Here is a 16,770-nt window from a genome sequence, read left to right as displayed (position 1 = left end):
AAATGGACCAGAGCTTCAGCTGCTAGTGTCATTCAACCTGAGGTAGATGGACCATCTGGTTGGGCCCATCATCTCACCAGTGCTAATAACTAAAACATCAACCCTACTCGCACCAGCTTCAAAAACAATAAGTCGGAGCCAACTACATATTCTTGGACTAGCATTATAGCTATTGAGAGAATTTCCTCAGTTGGATGTGAGACAACGATGAAAAGGCACAAGCCACTTTTATAAGCACCATAGATGCAATCATGTTTCATGGACCATTCCCAAATACAACTATTGGAGATTATATTGCACCACCATTGCTAGGCTTTTGGTGCCATAAAGGTAAGCAAGTGCTTCTCAATGAATACAGGGAAATGCTATTTGAAGCATACAAATGAATGCGCTGAATACAAGCCCCACACATGGATCATGGCACACGTGTACAAGATCTGGGATGTTCATCAGGCATATGCAGTGGATGAGTCCTAAACTGAAATTAACGCCACTCATCAAGTGGGCGTGATGGGGATGATAGTTGCAGACTGTTAATCCTTCTACTCACTATGTAGCCATCCTTTTTTTTCCCCTCCACTTCTAACCCACCAAACGGGTGCTGGCTGGATTTTTGGGCTGAGGAATGTTCACCTTGGACCGCACCTGATGAACAGCCTGGATCTCATACACATGTGCCACATAGATTCATCTGGGCTGCTTGCATTGGCACCAACCTGCAAAATTGCATTCCTAAACAGTGAAAGAAGCTGGAAATGTTCTAACATACATAAACGAGCACCAAAGGGCATAAAAAATCACAACACAACCATGAACTCAAAGAAATCACTCTCACGTCTTACTAATGTGAGATATATTGGTTTCTTCCAATTTGAACACATTATCATCGTGTATTCAGAAGCACATTGAGGACAATTAACCACTTGTTCTAAAAGCTCAGACTGATAGAGTATAGCGAATTAATCCCTTTATCTCATAGCCTAGGCCCCACATCGCATGGGTTAGGACCTTGGCCGAACCCCCCTCGTGGGCCCCACGTCACATGAGTTCGGCCTTACACAGGCTGCCCACCCCGAGTGTGCCCCTGCATCTCACAAGCCACCCCACTCAAGCCCAGTGTAAAAATGCCCCTGCATTACCCATGCGCTCCTCAAATGGAAATCCATTCTCACTGCACAATCTCTCCGTTCATGGTCACTCTCCAATGGTAGCCTTTGCAAATGGATTGAAATCACATGCAATGTCAAAGGCAATGTTATCAAAATAAACCTCCCCAATGTGGGTTTACGAGGTAAGCTCAATAAACTTCGTTTCCCTTCCTTTCCAAGGCTCACCCCTCTTTATCTCACGGGCAATACATTCCTCAGAAACATTCCGTCACATATCAGCACTCTTTTGAGGCTTAATGTCCTTGATCTGTCCATTATTCATCATTTCAGTGCATTGTCGCTTTCCATATCTAATCTTACTAAAATCTCCAAGCTCAATGTCTCCAATTACTCAATAACAGGTGAAATTGCTCTGGATTTTTTCACCAACTGGAGCAAACTCGCCTCCCTTCAACTCTGGAACAATCAACTCACCAGAAAGATTCCATCTGATATCAGCCTACTTATGAATCTCGATGTCCAACATCTGTACAAGAACCATCAAAATAGTTCGATACCTCCAGAAACTGGAAGCCTCAAGAAATTGTTTAAGCTGAGCCTGGGTGAAAACAATCTTACTGGCCTCAACCTCAGACTTTGGGTAAGTTGAGCAAGCTGGCCTATCTGTGACTCAATGAAAAAATGATTACAGGCTCAATTCCACATGAAATCGGAAATCTGAATCTCAAGTTAAAAGTTTCCACCAATAATCTAGACGGTTCCATCCCTTCCAACTTGGGAAATCTGACCATGCATACCGTCTTGTACTTGTCCAGAAATCAGATTTCTGACTCACTCCCAGAAAACTTAAGGACTCAGGTTGAGCTCAGTGCATATAATAATCTTAAATAGGCTCCATCCCTTCTGCTTTGGGAAACTTGATTGAGCTTACCGTCTTGTACATGTCCAAAAATCAGATTTCTGGCTCCATCCCCTTCCACTTTGGGAAACTAGATCAAGCTTACTGTCCTATCCTTCCCTGAAAATAAAATTTCCACTTCAATTCCACCAGAAATCGGAAACTCGATTAATCTGAATGTGCTAGATGTGCCTAGCAACCATCTGACAGATTCCACCCATCCACTTTCGGCAACCTAACTAAGCTTCAGTTCTTGGTCCTCTTCAATAATACAATTTTTGCCTAACTCCCACCGCAATTAGGAAATCAGATATCGGAAACTTGATTAATCTGAATGTGCTAGACGTGCCTAGCAACCATCTGACAGGTTCCGCCCATCCACTTTCGGTAACCTAACTACGCTTCAGTTCTTGGTCCTCTTCAATAATACAATTTTTAGTTCGCTCCCACCACAATTAGGAAATCTAGAATCTCTTCAATTGACCATGTACTCCAATCAAATATCTGGTTCACTAACTTGGGAAAGATCAAATCTAACAGATTTAGCCAGAATCAATTTGGTCAACAACCTCTCTGGTGTTTACCAGAACTATTATTCCGAGGTGGATCGCTTGAAACCTTTGCTGCATTCAACAACCACTTCACTGGTCCCATCCCAAAAAGCTTGAGAAACTGCACTAAATTAACCAGAGTTATGCTCCAAAGGAACCAGCTCACAGGAAATATATCTGAACAGTTGGTAGTATATCCAAATCTAGTCTATATTGATTTGAGCTACAACAGAATGTATAGTGAGCACTCACCAATTAGAGAGAATCCCAAAACTTGATCAAGCTACAAATATCTGGGAACAAGATTACTGGTGGGATACCACTGGAGTTCGGACAGTTAGCTAGAAACTTGGCCTTTCTTTGAACCATTTAACAGCACAGATCCTGAGGAGTTGAAAAGGCTGTCTTTGCTTTAGAGTTAAAGACAACCGTCTTCTTTGTAAGATAGCACTAGAAATTGGGAAATTGTCAGAGCCAGAGAGCCTAAACATATCAATGAACAATTTGATGGAACCATTCCATGTCAATTCGGTAACCTAGTAAACGTAAAGGTTGCAATAGATTTGAGTCATAACTCCCTCACTGGATCTCTTGAAAAAAAAAAACACTCCCTCACCGGATCTCTGGAGAAAAAATAAAATAAAATAAATAATAATAATAAACTCCCTCACTGGAGATATACCACCACGGCTCATAAAATTGCAGAAATTACAGAATCTGAACCTCTCACAAAAAGATCTCAGGTTCCATTCTGCCTTCTTATGAAGACAAGCTCAGTTTATCACTCGTTGATTTTCTCGTACAATGTTTGGATGGCCATCTTCCCAAGGAAAAGCCTTTCAGCAGGCCCCAGCAGAGGCTTTCAGTAACGATGAAGGTTTATGCTGTGAAGTACAAGGTTTGTCACCCTGCAACTCCCATTTGAGAAACAAGAAAGGTCAGAAAATAGCGATTGTCATTATTCTTCCTCTTTTAGACATGCTGCTTCTTCTATTTGGATTCGCTGGAATTTCCTCCATTTTTCATCCTAGAGCAAGAGATGTAGAGAACAAGGTAAAAGGAACAAGCAATAGAGTTCTATTTTCAATATGGAATTACAATAGGATGATCATGAACAAGGATATCATTGACACAACAGAGGATTTCAATGAACAATATTGCATTGGGATGGGAGGATATGGAAATGTGCAAGCAGCAGAGGAACCAACAGTTCAAGTAGTGGCTGTAAAGAAAATTGACCCATTGGAAAGCAGGGAGATAAGGATGAGAAAAACTTTAGAAGTGAGGTAACAGAAATTCAACATAACAACACCATGAAGCTTTATGTGTTATATTAACACTCTCAATGCATGTTTTTGGTTTATGAGTACATGGAAAGAGGAAGCTTAGCTAGTATTCAAAGCAATGATGAAAAAGCTATGGAATCGGACTGGGTGAAGAAGTTGAAGGTTATTAAAGGTGTGGCCCATGCACCATGATTGCACCCTGCCAATAGTTCATCGAGATATAACGACCGCTAAAGTCTTGTTGGATTCAGACTTTTAGGCTCATTTCTCTGACTTCAGCACTGCTAGACTTCTGAAACCAGATTCATCCCATTCATCAACAGTTGTACACACTTTTTTTTTACACATCCACACACACACCCACACACTCACGCCATAGTGGGATTTCACCACCTATGGATACTCGAACCCTTGACCGGGTGTTGAAACTCCTGAGAGTCTACCACTGGAGCAAGAGTAAGCTTATGGATATGCTGCACCAGGTAAGTTGCCACTACATAGCACCTGGTTTATTTTTTATTTTGTACTGTTTTGTGTCATTTGCTTCAAATTTCCCTAATCTGTTTCTATTCTGTCAATTCAAACGGAAATGGAAATGAAATAAACCAGGCACAAATCCACGCTACCCCAGAATACAGAACTGAACAGTTCTGCCTTTTTTGTGAGGTTTGGGGGATTGTTACTATATGCAAGAGGATAAAATATCTATATAAAAGAGGAACTATATTGAGGAACGGATGCTGCTCTCAAAGATCCTGAGCTGTCCAACATGACCAATGTGAGGAATGGATGCTCTCGAAGAACCTGGGGAGCTGGCTTTGCTTCCCCTGATTCTCCGGTCAATGCTTTTTGTTTTTGTTTTTTTTTTTTTTGAAGTCCAACTCTGTTCCAGCACACTGGATCAGCAATGGACATTCATAGTCCAATACCTAAAGCGTGGCAGGAGTGGTGGATCAACCCATCTAGTGGGTCCTTTGTAGATGACATGTGGTTGAAAATCACACCAAACAAACAATCCTAGCCATCAGTTTTTCGAGGGTGGTTAAGAGTTCTGTTCAAGTTTATAAGGAGATGATAGTTTAGAACTCCACAACTGCAACTTACACAGCATGTACAAGCTGACTTCCACTCTTTTCTATAAATTGTCAATTCAAATAAGGCACAAAACCAGAGATGAATCCATGCAACTGAGATGTAAGCCAAAAGCTTGCGAGTCATAGTTACAATTCAACAAACATAGATAGTAAGACACTTCTATTCCTTTCTTGCAAAACTTGCTTACACAACAAGGGCAACTGAAAAATGAGGTGTTTATAGCTTAGGAGCAGTAGCGCTGGAAGTGATTACAGGAAGGCATCCAGGGGAACTCACTCGTCAGGTAGACTAACTACACCGCTCAAGAATGTGTTATACCAACATTTCTCACCTCCCATAATCCAGGTCACAAAGGAACTGGTTTTGATAATGATGCCAGCACTCGCATGCTTACATGCCAGTCCAGAATCCAGGGCCAACCATGCAGCATGTGTCTCATGAGCCATCTGATAGCAGACCTCCATTTCTACAGCCTTTATGTGCAATTACACTGTCTCAAACTACTGGGAGTAGAGAATATATAAAAGCTTGTAATTGGCACGTGCAAATTTGGGCATCTTTTAGTGGAAATGCACCATATTCACAACATTTATTCCCCAAATAACCCCACCCATCAGATTGCAAATTTGCAACCCTAAGGATGAGGTCAGTTGTATATGTGGGAGCAGTATCTCCTTCACATTAGTCCTTGCCAAAGGGATCCACGATATTCACCAGCTGCTCCACCATGGTAGCCAATTGGCCCTCGCCAAAGGGGTCCACAATGAGCTTTCTCCATCCGCTCAATGAGGAATGGGGTTTCTGCGCCTTCTACACAAAGCATCTTTAGATTAAAAGTGTGTGCCACCATTTAAATAGGGCACAATTGCCATTTATGCCCTTTCCCAAATGTTGCCTTAATTCTTTGCTACCATAAAATTTCCAAACAACATTGACCTCAAAAACCGGGTGAACTTTATGTAAGTTTCTCTCAATGAACTCTCCTGAAGCCACAGTCAATATGCTAATGGTTTCCCAAAATCAAAGCTGATTTGAAATCAAAATTCTTTGGGACCATCAAATTACAAACACCATTGACCGCTAAAACCACAGGAACTTTATGTAAGTGGCCTCTCCTAAGCTATGACTAACATGCTAAACGTTTCCCAAAATCAGTGCTGATTTGGAATCACTGAAAGCTTTTTGTTACTTCTCTACTTCTGTTTTTAACATGCAAAACAAATCTCCCTTAGAAAGAAAATATAAAAAGTATTCCAAGAAAACCCATGGAGACTCCAGCAAGAAATAACACTTCACTAGCAAAAGGCAGTGTCATGCATCCATTGACATCAGAATATTTGAATGCAGAAAAAAGCAAACTAAATGCATTTTCTTGTTCATTGAGTAAACCATAATATAGAGAAGGGATTCAAATGGAGACTGTATTCAGCAGAAGTTCAAACTCAACTTCAGTAAAGATTTGAAAAAAGAGCTGAGTGTAATTTACATAATTTACATTGATTATTATCGAAGACTGGCAGGGTTCTTCTCTGTTGTCATCAACTGTCTCGAATCAAATTGGTGGGCTCACTCAAAACATACTTGGGCAGTTCATATTTTGCACCTGTGCCAGAAATAAGGTCTTGTTGAAGAGACATTCTTTCAAGAAGGAAGTTGGCTTGGAAGGGGAGAGAGAAAAAATAGCATGCATCATAGACACACCTCTTTCATCATAACATGTTGTCATGTCAGCACTTGTCACTATGACACCGGCACTGTCAACTATTGCTTGCGCCAGGTTTAAATCAGCTTCAGCTGCAGCCCGGAGAGCATCCCAAATCTCTGATATAATGAAAAGATTAAACTTAATCAGGAACACTTCTTTGATTTCTTTTTGCAATCATATCCTTTCAATACACAATAATAGCATCCTAGATAAATGTGGCTAATCCAAATAACTATACCAGGTTTTAGCAAAAGCAAAGCCTTGGATAATCATCCGCCAAGTTCAAGTTATGGTGTTTGGCATAGCCTCTAGAAATTATTTCCAGTATTACCCATCAATTCTTTAACTTCTCAGCATGATCATTAGTTATAGAAAGTGCATGGCAGATACCAGATGCCTGAAACTAGCAGAAAACAGTAACCCATGTTCTTTCTTTTTGGCTGGCATGCCCTTTCCTTTTCGTATTTCAGAGATCACAATAGTACAAGAATATGGTACATGCAGCATTGTTGTACCCTTATCAAAGCCTGTGTCAAAGGGATACAGGTTCCGGCATTGAGTATAAGAAGCTGTCACCCAGTATTGGACACGGACATGGGAACGGGCATACGACTCTCCATCACAAAAATTTAAAAATAAAAATGCAGTATGTAGAGAGCTACATTTGTAACATGCTATTCATATCTAATGTTTTGTTTTTCACTAGAAACATTTGACCAATTCTATTCATTTGCACCTTTTTAAAATCTTTTCAGCATGCTAAATTTGGCAAGATTGTTAATGTCTCTCATTTTTATTTGTATATATTATATATACATGTATTAGGACAAGAATGTAAGAAAATTGCCAAGGATTCAAAGAGAACAAATCTAATATGGACTTGGTTAAAGGATATCCTACAACCATACAGTGCCAGTATCATGTTAAATCCTTTTTTGTTTTTTTGGAAAGATAGTATCGTGTTAAATCTGACATGATAAGCTTAGCACATACAAGTAGCTGAGTATCATAGATGGGAAGACAATCAAGTAAAATGATCCTCCCAATTACAAGATCCCAAGAACCTAAGATAACTAGATACAGATTCAGACTTGTGTACAATGGCAGTGTGCATGACTTCCAAGGGTCATATTTTCCAAGTAAAAGAGGCTAATGTCTAAATGGTGCCTGTTCTCACAAGGACTTGCGTCACCTGACTGCTATAAGGAACTTCAACTTTCAATAAATTTTTCTTCAGCTGAATATACTCTATCACTTAAGTGGATGTTGCTATTCCAAGCCATTGGATAAAACCACACCCATGCTAAATGGATCTGAGTAATTTATTGGAAATTCTTGACACAACTCAAGCAGCTTGAGAGTTCTGGAATCCAATTGAATATGTCAATAGACACAGTAGAAAGAAAATCTATGGATGAAATGATGAATAACAATGTCAGGTTTTCAGATGCAACCATTGGCAGAAGCATGCCCAAATATGTACAAATTAAATTTCTTGCAACAAATAATTTCAGGGGCATCCACACATAACTGAATAGTGCAAGGTGGTGGCAAACAAGAAACAGGCATACTCTAATGTTGCTGAAGCTACAGCTCTTCTTCAAGGGGCAAGAATTGAGAGTGAATACCAGCTTTGGCCTCTTATGATTGAAAACTCAATTAATTTGGTTAAGTAGGCCAAGTCAGGATATTATGCTTGCAAGGTGGCAAATGGCAAAATTAATGGATGAATTCCATGACAATGTGCAAATAGCGCTGCTGCCTTTTCTCATGATAGGTGAACGCAGAGGACAGATTAGAGAAAGAAAGATTTCCAGGGACCGTATTCTAATCGTTGTTTGGTATATCAAATGTGTAGTGGGGTGCATTTTAAGGTTGTTCGAGGCTCTGCTTTGGGCATTACAGGTACAGTGGGGTTGTTTGCTTTGGTTAGCTGCCATGAAGGTTGTCGTATTCCTTTCTTTTCTTAATACAATATTGATGTTGTCCTTGAAAAAAGAAAAGAAATCATCTGCCACATCGTGCTGATTAAGTGATGCCATCACAGTAGGATGGCAGGATTTGGGTTCTGATTTTGAACAATGTGCATACTGCAAATATTGTGTTTCACTCTATAGAACCTCATCACTGTTTTTACCGTCTGCTTCATCTTTATATGTGGAGGACATGCTCCATATTAACTTACACTGGCATGCATTGATTGATGATACTCAAACAATGATATGAAATGCTATTAGAGCAAAGGTTTTCATCTCAGACAGTTTTAAAAAAATCCCTTTTACATTGAAGCCTGAATATACAGCACCCTGTGTACTAACAATTCATCATCAGCGTCAGCATCATCTAAGCCTTACCCCAACTAATGGGGGTCATTAGCATCATCATCACCCTTTGTGCTAACAATTATCATAAGAAGTAGACAAACTACAGATTGTATATGTTTCCAAGGGAAAAGAGAGAGAGAGAGAGAGAGAGAGAGAGAGAGAGAGAGAAGAGAAAAGAGTACCCTTCTGTCCACCATAGTGAGGGGCTGTGTCCCAGAACTCATCACGCATCTGTCTGAGCTGTGCTCTAGTTATTGGTTGAGTATGCTTCCAAGCCTTTGGTTTTCGGAGCTTTTTAGTATTCTCTGAGAGTATCAATACACATGAGCTTTAAAAAATCAATGCACCTATAGCATATCAGATATTGAGGATGAATATAAATATACCAAAGCATTTGGCTTCTTAGCAAGGAATACAGCTGATATTCCGAAGTTACAATTTTAGTGCTGAGTATACCATAAACTACAACAGAACTGAGAGTTTGCTGATATTCCATCTTTTGAAGGTTTTACAACAGGGCAGATGACAATATAGTAAGAAGCTTACTGGTATTGCATAATATCAATATTCAAGTTATGAAAGCAAAAATGTACAATGGTGATCCCCAACTGCTGCGCTGTGTATGGGGATGTGGAGTCAGTGAGGCACTTGCTCATTCACTGCGCGGTGGCTTGGATGGTTTGGTATAGACTCCTGGCAATATTCAAGATGCATTAGGTGATGTCAGGCAGTGTTTTCAGTATCTTGCAATATCATCGATAAATCCCACACTATATTTGTTATCCCAACAGGGTACGAAACCCAGCTCTTATATACAGTTTTCATGGTATCGTGCAATATATTGCATGATATCGTGATATACCGTGGACGTGCGATATATTCACAGTCTCCCTTTATAAATTCTTAATGTATCGTGTGATATATCGATACCGATTGCAATATCAAAAGGAATAAAAGGAAACCAATGCAGTTTTGACTAGAAAATCCTCAAAGATTCATAAAAATCTTTTTATTTATTTTTTAATCCTCCTACTACATTATAAGGCAATTTCAACTAGTCCACTCTAGTTTGCTGGAAGAAAATCTTCGAAAATTTTCCAAAATCACGATCAAAAGCTTCTTGGTGCATATTTTTTAGTTTTGATTCGTTTTTTTCATTTTTATATGTTGTAAACAGTGTTGAATGGTAAGAAATCCATGATTCTTCATGTTTTGCATGAAAAATTATGGATTTGGAGCTTTAATTTCGAGATTTGGTGGAGATAGGCCAAGTTGCGAAAATTTTGGGGAAAATTAAAATTTCCTCAATTTTTCCCAATTTGGTTGCAATTTTAGTGTCCAAACACGAAATCACGTGTATATAACGTGATCTACACATTCTTGGCAATTTGAGGATTTTTCAAAAAAAATAATAATAATAATTTTAATTAAAATATTGAAAATTGTTGAAAAATATTTTTTTTTTTCGGAAATCCACAAGTATATTTCTAGTTTTCTACTTCTTTTGCTTTTGAATGCAATTCTTGCATTTCCATGCATGTCTTCCTATATTTATAAAATTTATGAATTATTGACTTTGAATATAGTTATATCGGTTTGGTCAAACAGCGCATAGATTAGGACCTTATACAAAGGAAACCTATTATGTACACTCTTTTTGTGATTTTTAATTTCTAAGTGTGTATTGGTGTCTCTTTTAACAATCCCTGAAGTTTCATTGAAAATTTTGACCAATTTCCCAATGTTCTCTCATGTTTTCCAACAACAACGATAAATTATGTGATACAACCGATATATCCCGTGCGATAACCGATATGTATCCATATCCCAAGGGTGCAATACATTATGCAATAACGATACAGGAAACATTGATGTCATGATCTATCGAAGTTCTTAGGATTTTCTAGGATATCCTTGCATCTGAATCAGAGGTATTTTTACAAGGTCCAAGTTTTTTGTGTCTGAAAATTACTCATCAAGGAACTTCAACTATGAGCTTGAAAATCCTAAAGTGGTCTCCTCTAATAAGCTGTCATCATCAGTCCAATTTCACCATGTCAAAGGGGGCCCACATATATATGTCAACTTATGGAACCACTACTCACTGTTGGCAAATAATAAAAAGTCTTCAAGCACAACATCTTATCCTCACTATTTGGCACCAGAAGTGGGTAGAGTTGGATTGACTCTTGAAATGTGACCAACATGCCACAATCATCATCTTAGCCTTTCTCCCAGCAATTTGCAGCCTGCTTTCAAATCAAATAGTTTGGCAAAAGTTTTACGAACACCCACCCGACATCCACCTTCATATTTACCTGGTCTTTGGAATCTGCCATGGCGGAGGCTCACATTGACAAGATCACATGTCAACACAATACCACCCAATGCCCAGCTCAACAAATTACAAGCAAGCAACCCCCAAAGGGCACTAATGGGAGGATCATGTAAGGTCAATTGCTAGGCATACCACTAAGCATGAGGTACATGTGCAAATAGAGTTACCTCATATTAGTGATAACACAGGCAACCAAGTGTAGAAATCTAGCATGTTACAGTCAAAATACAAGCAATCTAAATGTAACCACATCGTTGTCATCTGAGCATTAATCTCAACTAATTGGGGTCAACTACACAAATCCTGTCCCACCATTCAGATTCATGATGAAAGTTATCGCATAAGTTTGACACCGGTTTGTTTCCGTGAACCACATAAGGCTGTTGTTGGATGCTCAATCAAGCCAATTGCAACAATTCAATTGAATCAAGGGGAAACAAACAACCAAAGTGTAGTTTGCTCCAGTACATTTGTAATGGGGGAGTAACACCCCAGATTTCAATTTCCACATTGCTTCAAGCCCTAGTTGAAACACATGGATTTGCACTCAGGGGTCCACTCATCATTATTGCGAATGAGTTTGATAGAGCATCCAAATGCAGTAATGCACGATAAATCTCTTGACTTGTATTCCACTGTTAGTAAGTGGACAAGAAATCAATGCCAAATACCACATCTGAGTACCGTGAGGCGTGACTAGTGTTTTACTCACCGTGAACCAAGACAGCAAACTAACATGATCTTTGCAGTTTACTAGACCAAAATTCAAGAACTGCAAATAACTTCAGAGTGAAGAAAATACTCAGAACACACAAGTCTAGCCTGACAACCCTGCTAAGGCTACTCCGGCGAGTAGGGCTCATGCGTCCAGCATGACACACTTGTGCAAGATCCATGCCACAATCAGATGGGCCCCACCATTTTTGTACCCTGGCCCGCAATATGGCAGGTCCACTCATCAAGTGGGACACAAATTATATGGAAAAAGAAGTCAGAAATAATTTATTTATTTATTTTTAAAAGGATTTAACTGTCCAGGCGATGCAAGATACTGACCAGAAAAATTCCAGCAAAAGAACAATTTAATTACAGAACGAAATGAAAATGGCATAAAAGATATCAAGAAGCCATGAAAGGTGAGCATGAAAAGAAATCTAGCATAAAAATTAAATGTGTATCGCAATAGAAGAAGGGGGAAAAAAGGAAAGACAGAAAGAAGTGGAAAGAAGGACAGATTACAAGAGAAAGAGAAAACCTAAGACCAGGAAATGAGAAAAATCCTCCCATAAAATTGACAAAATCATACACACATAAGCCCTCACCTTCACCTTTTTTCTGCTTCGATCCACCACAACCCATCGTTCTCTTCACTGAATCGGGAAAAGAACGAGAGGAAATAAGTCGAAAGGATCAGACTCTCGACATCACGTCAGTAAGAGGACAATGAAAAATCCGGCGACGGGCGTCAGATTCCGGTGAGATATCCGGATAGTCGCCGGAATAAGAGATAGAGAGATTTGGAGGTCAAATGCAATTCGGGTTGTAGCTGATGAGGCTGGCTTCGTTTCCTTTCTCGGTGTCTTTTTATTTTTATTAATTTGCTGTGTTTGTTCCACTGACCCCTCAGCTACAGCCGCCAGGGGCATGGCACGTGCGACGCACGCCGAGCAAGGATAGGCTATAGAGAGACAAATGGCGAAAGATTTGGAGCCGATTCTATTCATCGCAACAGTATTTGACTGAGGGTTAGACCGTTGTTGACAAATGGACTAAGTTTTTTATTAACTTTCAAATTAAATACCACATGAGTAAAACTTTATAACCCCACTGCGATATATTTTTCTTATCCGTGCTACTAATCCGTTCTACCTTTATTTTAGGTAGAGCTGGGCATTGGACTGAATCGGACCGGATTGGGTCCAACCCGATCTGATCATAAATCTCAACGGCTTGATCGGAACCTGATCTGATCCGGGACCGAGTCCCAGCCACCTGACTCGAACCGATTCGAAGTGTATATGGCCTGATTTGATCCAGGTCCAACTCGGTCAGAAAAACCGTTCGGATCGGATTGGACAATGTTCGGATATCCTCGCTGCTATTATCGGTGTGGTCCATTTAAGCTTTAGATGTGATTATTTTTTTCTTCAAATGCTCTAAAATTATCTCTGAAAATATATGAACGGTGTAGATATAATAAATACATCACTTTGGGGCCCTTATAACTTTGATATTCTTTGAACCGTTCATACAACTCAGAGCTCGAGGCGTAGTCTTACGTGCACAGCACGAAAGTGCATCATTAGGTGCACTTTGCTATATTGAGGTTAGTAAGTTCTATGGGTCTAATCATAAGGTATGTGTTATATCTAAACCGTCCATTCATTTGGCAAGCTTGTCTTAAGGCTTGAGACAAAAAATAAGAAAGATCTAACTATCAAGTGGACCACATGAATTGTTTAATGGTGAAAATCATTATCTCTACTGCTATTTTCGATGTAGTCCAGATGATCCTGGATATTATTCATTTTTTGGATAATGCACTATAATGATCTGTAAAAATATATGAACGGTATAGATATAATAAATACATCACTGTGGGGCCCATACAACGTTGATCTCCTTTGAACCGTTCGTACAACTCGGAGCTTGAGGAGAGTAAGTACCTGTCTTTCACGCTAAAATCCTGATAGCTACAACGTACCTATAGCTCTACAGAAACTCGATACTCTATGGGCCCACCATGATGTATGTGTTTCATCCATTCCGTCCATCTATTTGTCCATATCATTTTATCATACAAAACTAAAAATCAGGTATATCCAAATATCAAGTGGACCACATTAAAGGAAACAATGTTCATTGAGTGTCGACCATTAAAAACTTTTCGGGGGCCATAAAAGTTTTGAATCAAGCTGATCTTTGTTTATTCCCTTCATCTGGGCCTGCATGACCTAATCAACAGATTGGATGTCAAATAAACAGTACAGTGGGCCTTAGGTGGATTTTAATGATGGATATCCAATCACTATTGTTTTCCTGTGGTATGATCGACTTGAGATTTATATCCATCTCATTTTTGGGATCAAGACCTAAAATGATCTTAAAAAATGGATGAAACACATATATCATGGTGGGGCCCATAAAGCACTCACCACCAGCGACGGAGCTGGTGGTAAGGGGAGTAGCTAATCCGTTCGTGTCTCTCTCTTATGAAAGCGCTCTCTCCCTCTGAGAGCTCCGTCTCTCTTTCACGAAAGCTTCGTCTCTCGTGAAAATGAAAGCTTTCTCTCTCTCTTATCGAATGTGATAACACACGTCCGCTCGGGTCAGGTCGGGTTGAATCGATTCGGTTCCAATCGGATCGGGTTTTCGGTTCGGATCTGTCCGGATAGACCTCTATCCGAACTCGACCCGAAGAACGACCGGTTCTGGATTTCCAGACTCGATCAGGGCCGATCTGGGTCGTCGGTTCTGTTCGGAACGGGTCTGATCGGGTCGGATTGGGTCAGGAATGCCCACCTCTAATTTTAGGGCATGTCCAAAGCTCAACAAACTACCTCACATGAGTCCAAAGTTCAAGCCGACCACATGGTAGGAAATATTGGGAATTGAACTCCTACCGTTTAAAACCTCTTAAGCCACGTAAGTCTTTGAGCAAGGTGATATTTGTGTTTTCCCTTCATTCATGTATGTATGACTTTATGAATAGGCTGAATGACAAATAAACATCATTGTGAGCCCTAGGTTGGTTTCAACTAGAGCTGGGCATCGGTCCGGATCGGATTAGATTGGGTCCAACTCAACCCGATATGAAGTCTCAATGGCTTGACCCAAACTCGATCCAATATGGGACTGAGTCCGGGTCACCTGACTCGGACCAATCCGATGCATGGTTGGCCTGACCCGAACCGAGTTTGACTCGGTCAAGGAAACCGAGTCGAATCGGGTTCGGTAGGATTCGTATCGTATGAATTTAATCCAACTGTTTTATGTGGTGTGGTCCACTTTAGCCTTTAATATACCGCCTTTTGTGCTAAAGGCCTAAAATGATCTGTCAAAATAGATGAACGGCTTAGATAAAACATATACATCAAGGTGAGCCTCACATGACTCTGAAAGAACTATCCGTTATCGTATCCATGCTTTTACCGGACATGTGTTGATGTGCACTGCACGAAAGCGCAGTGAGTGCTTTTCACGCAAGTGACTTGCTATAATGACATTAGCAAGTTCTATGGGTCTGATCATGGGGTATGTGTTATATCCAAACCGTCCATCCATTTGGCAAGCTCATCATAAGGCTTGAGATAAAAAATAAGACAGATCTAACTATCAAGTGGACCACACGAAATGTTTAACGGTGAAAATCATTCTCTGGTGCTATTTGTGGTGTGGTCCAGATGATCTTTGGATATTATTCATTTTTTGGATAATGCTCTACAATAATTTCTAAAAATATATGAACGGTGTACATATAGTAAATACATCATTGTAGGGCCCATATAACTTTGATCTCCTTTAAACCATTTGTACAACTCGAAGCTCGAGGAGCCATAATCTCGTCTTCGCACGCCACGTACCTAGCCAACTAGCTTAGGCTACAACAGTAGCTGGTGTGTGGTACTGATGCCTGAGCCTGACAAAAACGGATTGGCTACTCTCTGTGTTCGGTGATCTATGGGCCCCACCATGATGTATGTATTTCATCGATGTTGTTCATCCATTTTTACAAATCATTTTAAAGCTTGATACAAAATATTAGAGAGATAAAAATCTCAAGTGGACCACACCACAGGAAAACAATAATGATTGGATATCCTCCATTAAAATCCTCCTCAGGCTCCGGATCGGGTCGGATCTGATCGAATTGGGTTTCAGATCGGATCGGTCCGGATTGACCACGATCTGATCTCGATCTGAAAATCATTCGGATCCGGAAATACTTAACTCGATCTGCACCGATCCAGGCCGTCGGTTCGGTTAGGATCGGGTCGGATCCACCGGATCGAATATGTTTTGTCCAGCTCTAGTTTCAACTATGGACATTATTATTCCCTCTATTTCATGTGGTGTGGTCCACTTGAGCTTAAATATGCTTCAATTTTGGGCTAACGCCCTAAATTAAGCTAGTAAAATGGATAGACAGTGTAGATAAGATATACATAACGTGGGCACCTTAAACTTTCTTCATTATGCTACAGTGTGTACTCAGTATCCACCCTTCTTTTCAAACATGCTTTGTATGGGCCCATCTCTATAGCTGCCTGCCTTACTATCAAATCCCACCATGCCGAGTAGGGTAGCACCCATTCCACATGTACTACCATTGTATGTGTCAAAGTAGTATAGGAAGGACTTAATTGGACAGTAGGTTGTTTTTAGGTATGGGTCAACATGAACTCCCTCTAATACCCTTGACCTGTTGGGATTTGATTGGACGGTGGGTTGCAATTAGAGATAG

At 40.0% G+C, this 16,770-nt stretch overlaps 2 protein-coding genes across 4 annotated transcripts; one reads left to right on the top strand and one right to left on the bottom strand.

Moving 5' to 3' along the window:
- Positions 1 to 203: 203 nt before the first annotated feature.
- LOC131240955 (uncharacterized) lies at positions 204 to 12,890 on the bottom strand. 3 transcript variants are annotated; one of them, XM_058239519.1, is made up of 5 exons: positions 12,629 to 12,890; positions 9,151 to 9,273; positions 6,641 to 6,760; positions 6,435 to 6,542; positions 204 to 716 (listed from the first exon to the last, which is right to left on the bottom strand). In XM_058239519.1, exons 1-4 carry the CDS (start codon positions 12,663 to 12,665, stop codon positions 6,478 to 6,480), a joined length of 345 nt encoding a protein of 114 aa, XP_058095502.1. In that variant the 5' UTR covers positions 12,666 to 12,890; the 3' UTR covers positions 204 to 716; positions 6,435 to 6,477. The 3 variants fall into 3 exon arrangements, with proteins under 3 accessions (XP_058095502.1, XP_058095503.1, XP_058095501.1); XM_058239520.1 differs by lacking the exon at positions 204 to 716 and adding an exon at positions 3,194 to 3,585; XM_058239518.1 differs by lacking the exon at positions 204 to 716 and having other exon boundaries at positions 6,282 to 6,542.
- Positions 3,363 to 4,036, top strand: LOC131239120 (probable leucine-rich repeat receptor-like protein kinase At1g35710). Its single transcript, XM_058236678.1, has 2 exons — positions 3,363 to 3,844; positions 3,937 to 4,036. Exons 1-2 carry the CDS (start codon positions 3,363 to 3,365, stop codon positions 4,034 to 4,036), a joined length of 582 nt encoding a protein of 193 aa, XP_058092661.1.
- Positions 12,891 to 16,770: the final 3,880 nt, after the last annotated feature.

This window comes from Magnolia sinica, chromosome 3 (assembly GCF_029962835.1).
Source record: "Magnolia sinica isolate HGM2019 chromosome 3, MsV1, whole genome shotgun sequence".
Taxonomy (NCBI): Eukaryota; Viridiplantae; Streptophyta; class Magnoliopsida; order Magnoliales; family Magnoliaceae; genus Magnolia; species Magnolia sinica.
Note: the sequence above shows the minus strand (reverse complement) of the source record. Positions and strands in the feature narration are given on the sequence as shown.

Bases quoted from the DNA above. Each gene is read 5' to 3' on its own strand.
- LOC131239120 (XM_058236678.1), top strand. From the start codon at position 3,363: ATGTTTGGATGGCCATCTTCCCAAGGAAAAGCCTTTCAGCAGGCCCCA. The intron at 3,845-3,936 runs GTAACAGAAATT...GTACATGGAAAG, and splicing joins AGAAAAACTTTAGAAGTGAG to AGGAAGCTTAGCTAGTATTC.
- LOC131240955 (XM_058239519.1), bottom strand. From the start codon at position 12,665: ATGGGTTGTGGTGGATCGAAGCAGAAAAAAGGTGAAG. The intron at 9,274-12,628 runs GTGAGGGCTTAT...TGATACTCTCAG, and splicing joins GAAGCAGAAAAAAGGTGAAG to AGAATACTAAAAAGCTCCGA. The intron at 6,543-6,640 runs GTGTGTCTATGA...TTTCTGGCACAG, and splicing joins AACATGTTATGATGAAAGAG to GTGCAAAATATGAACTGCCC.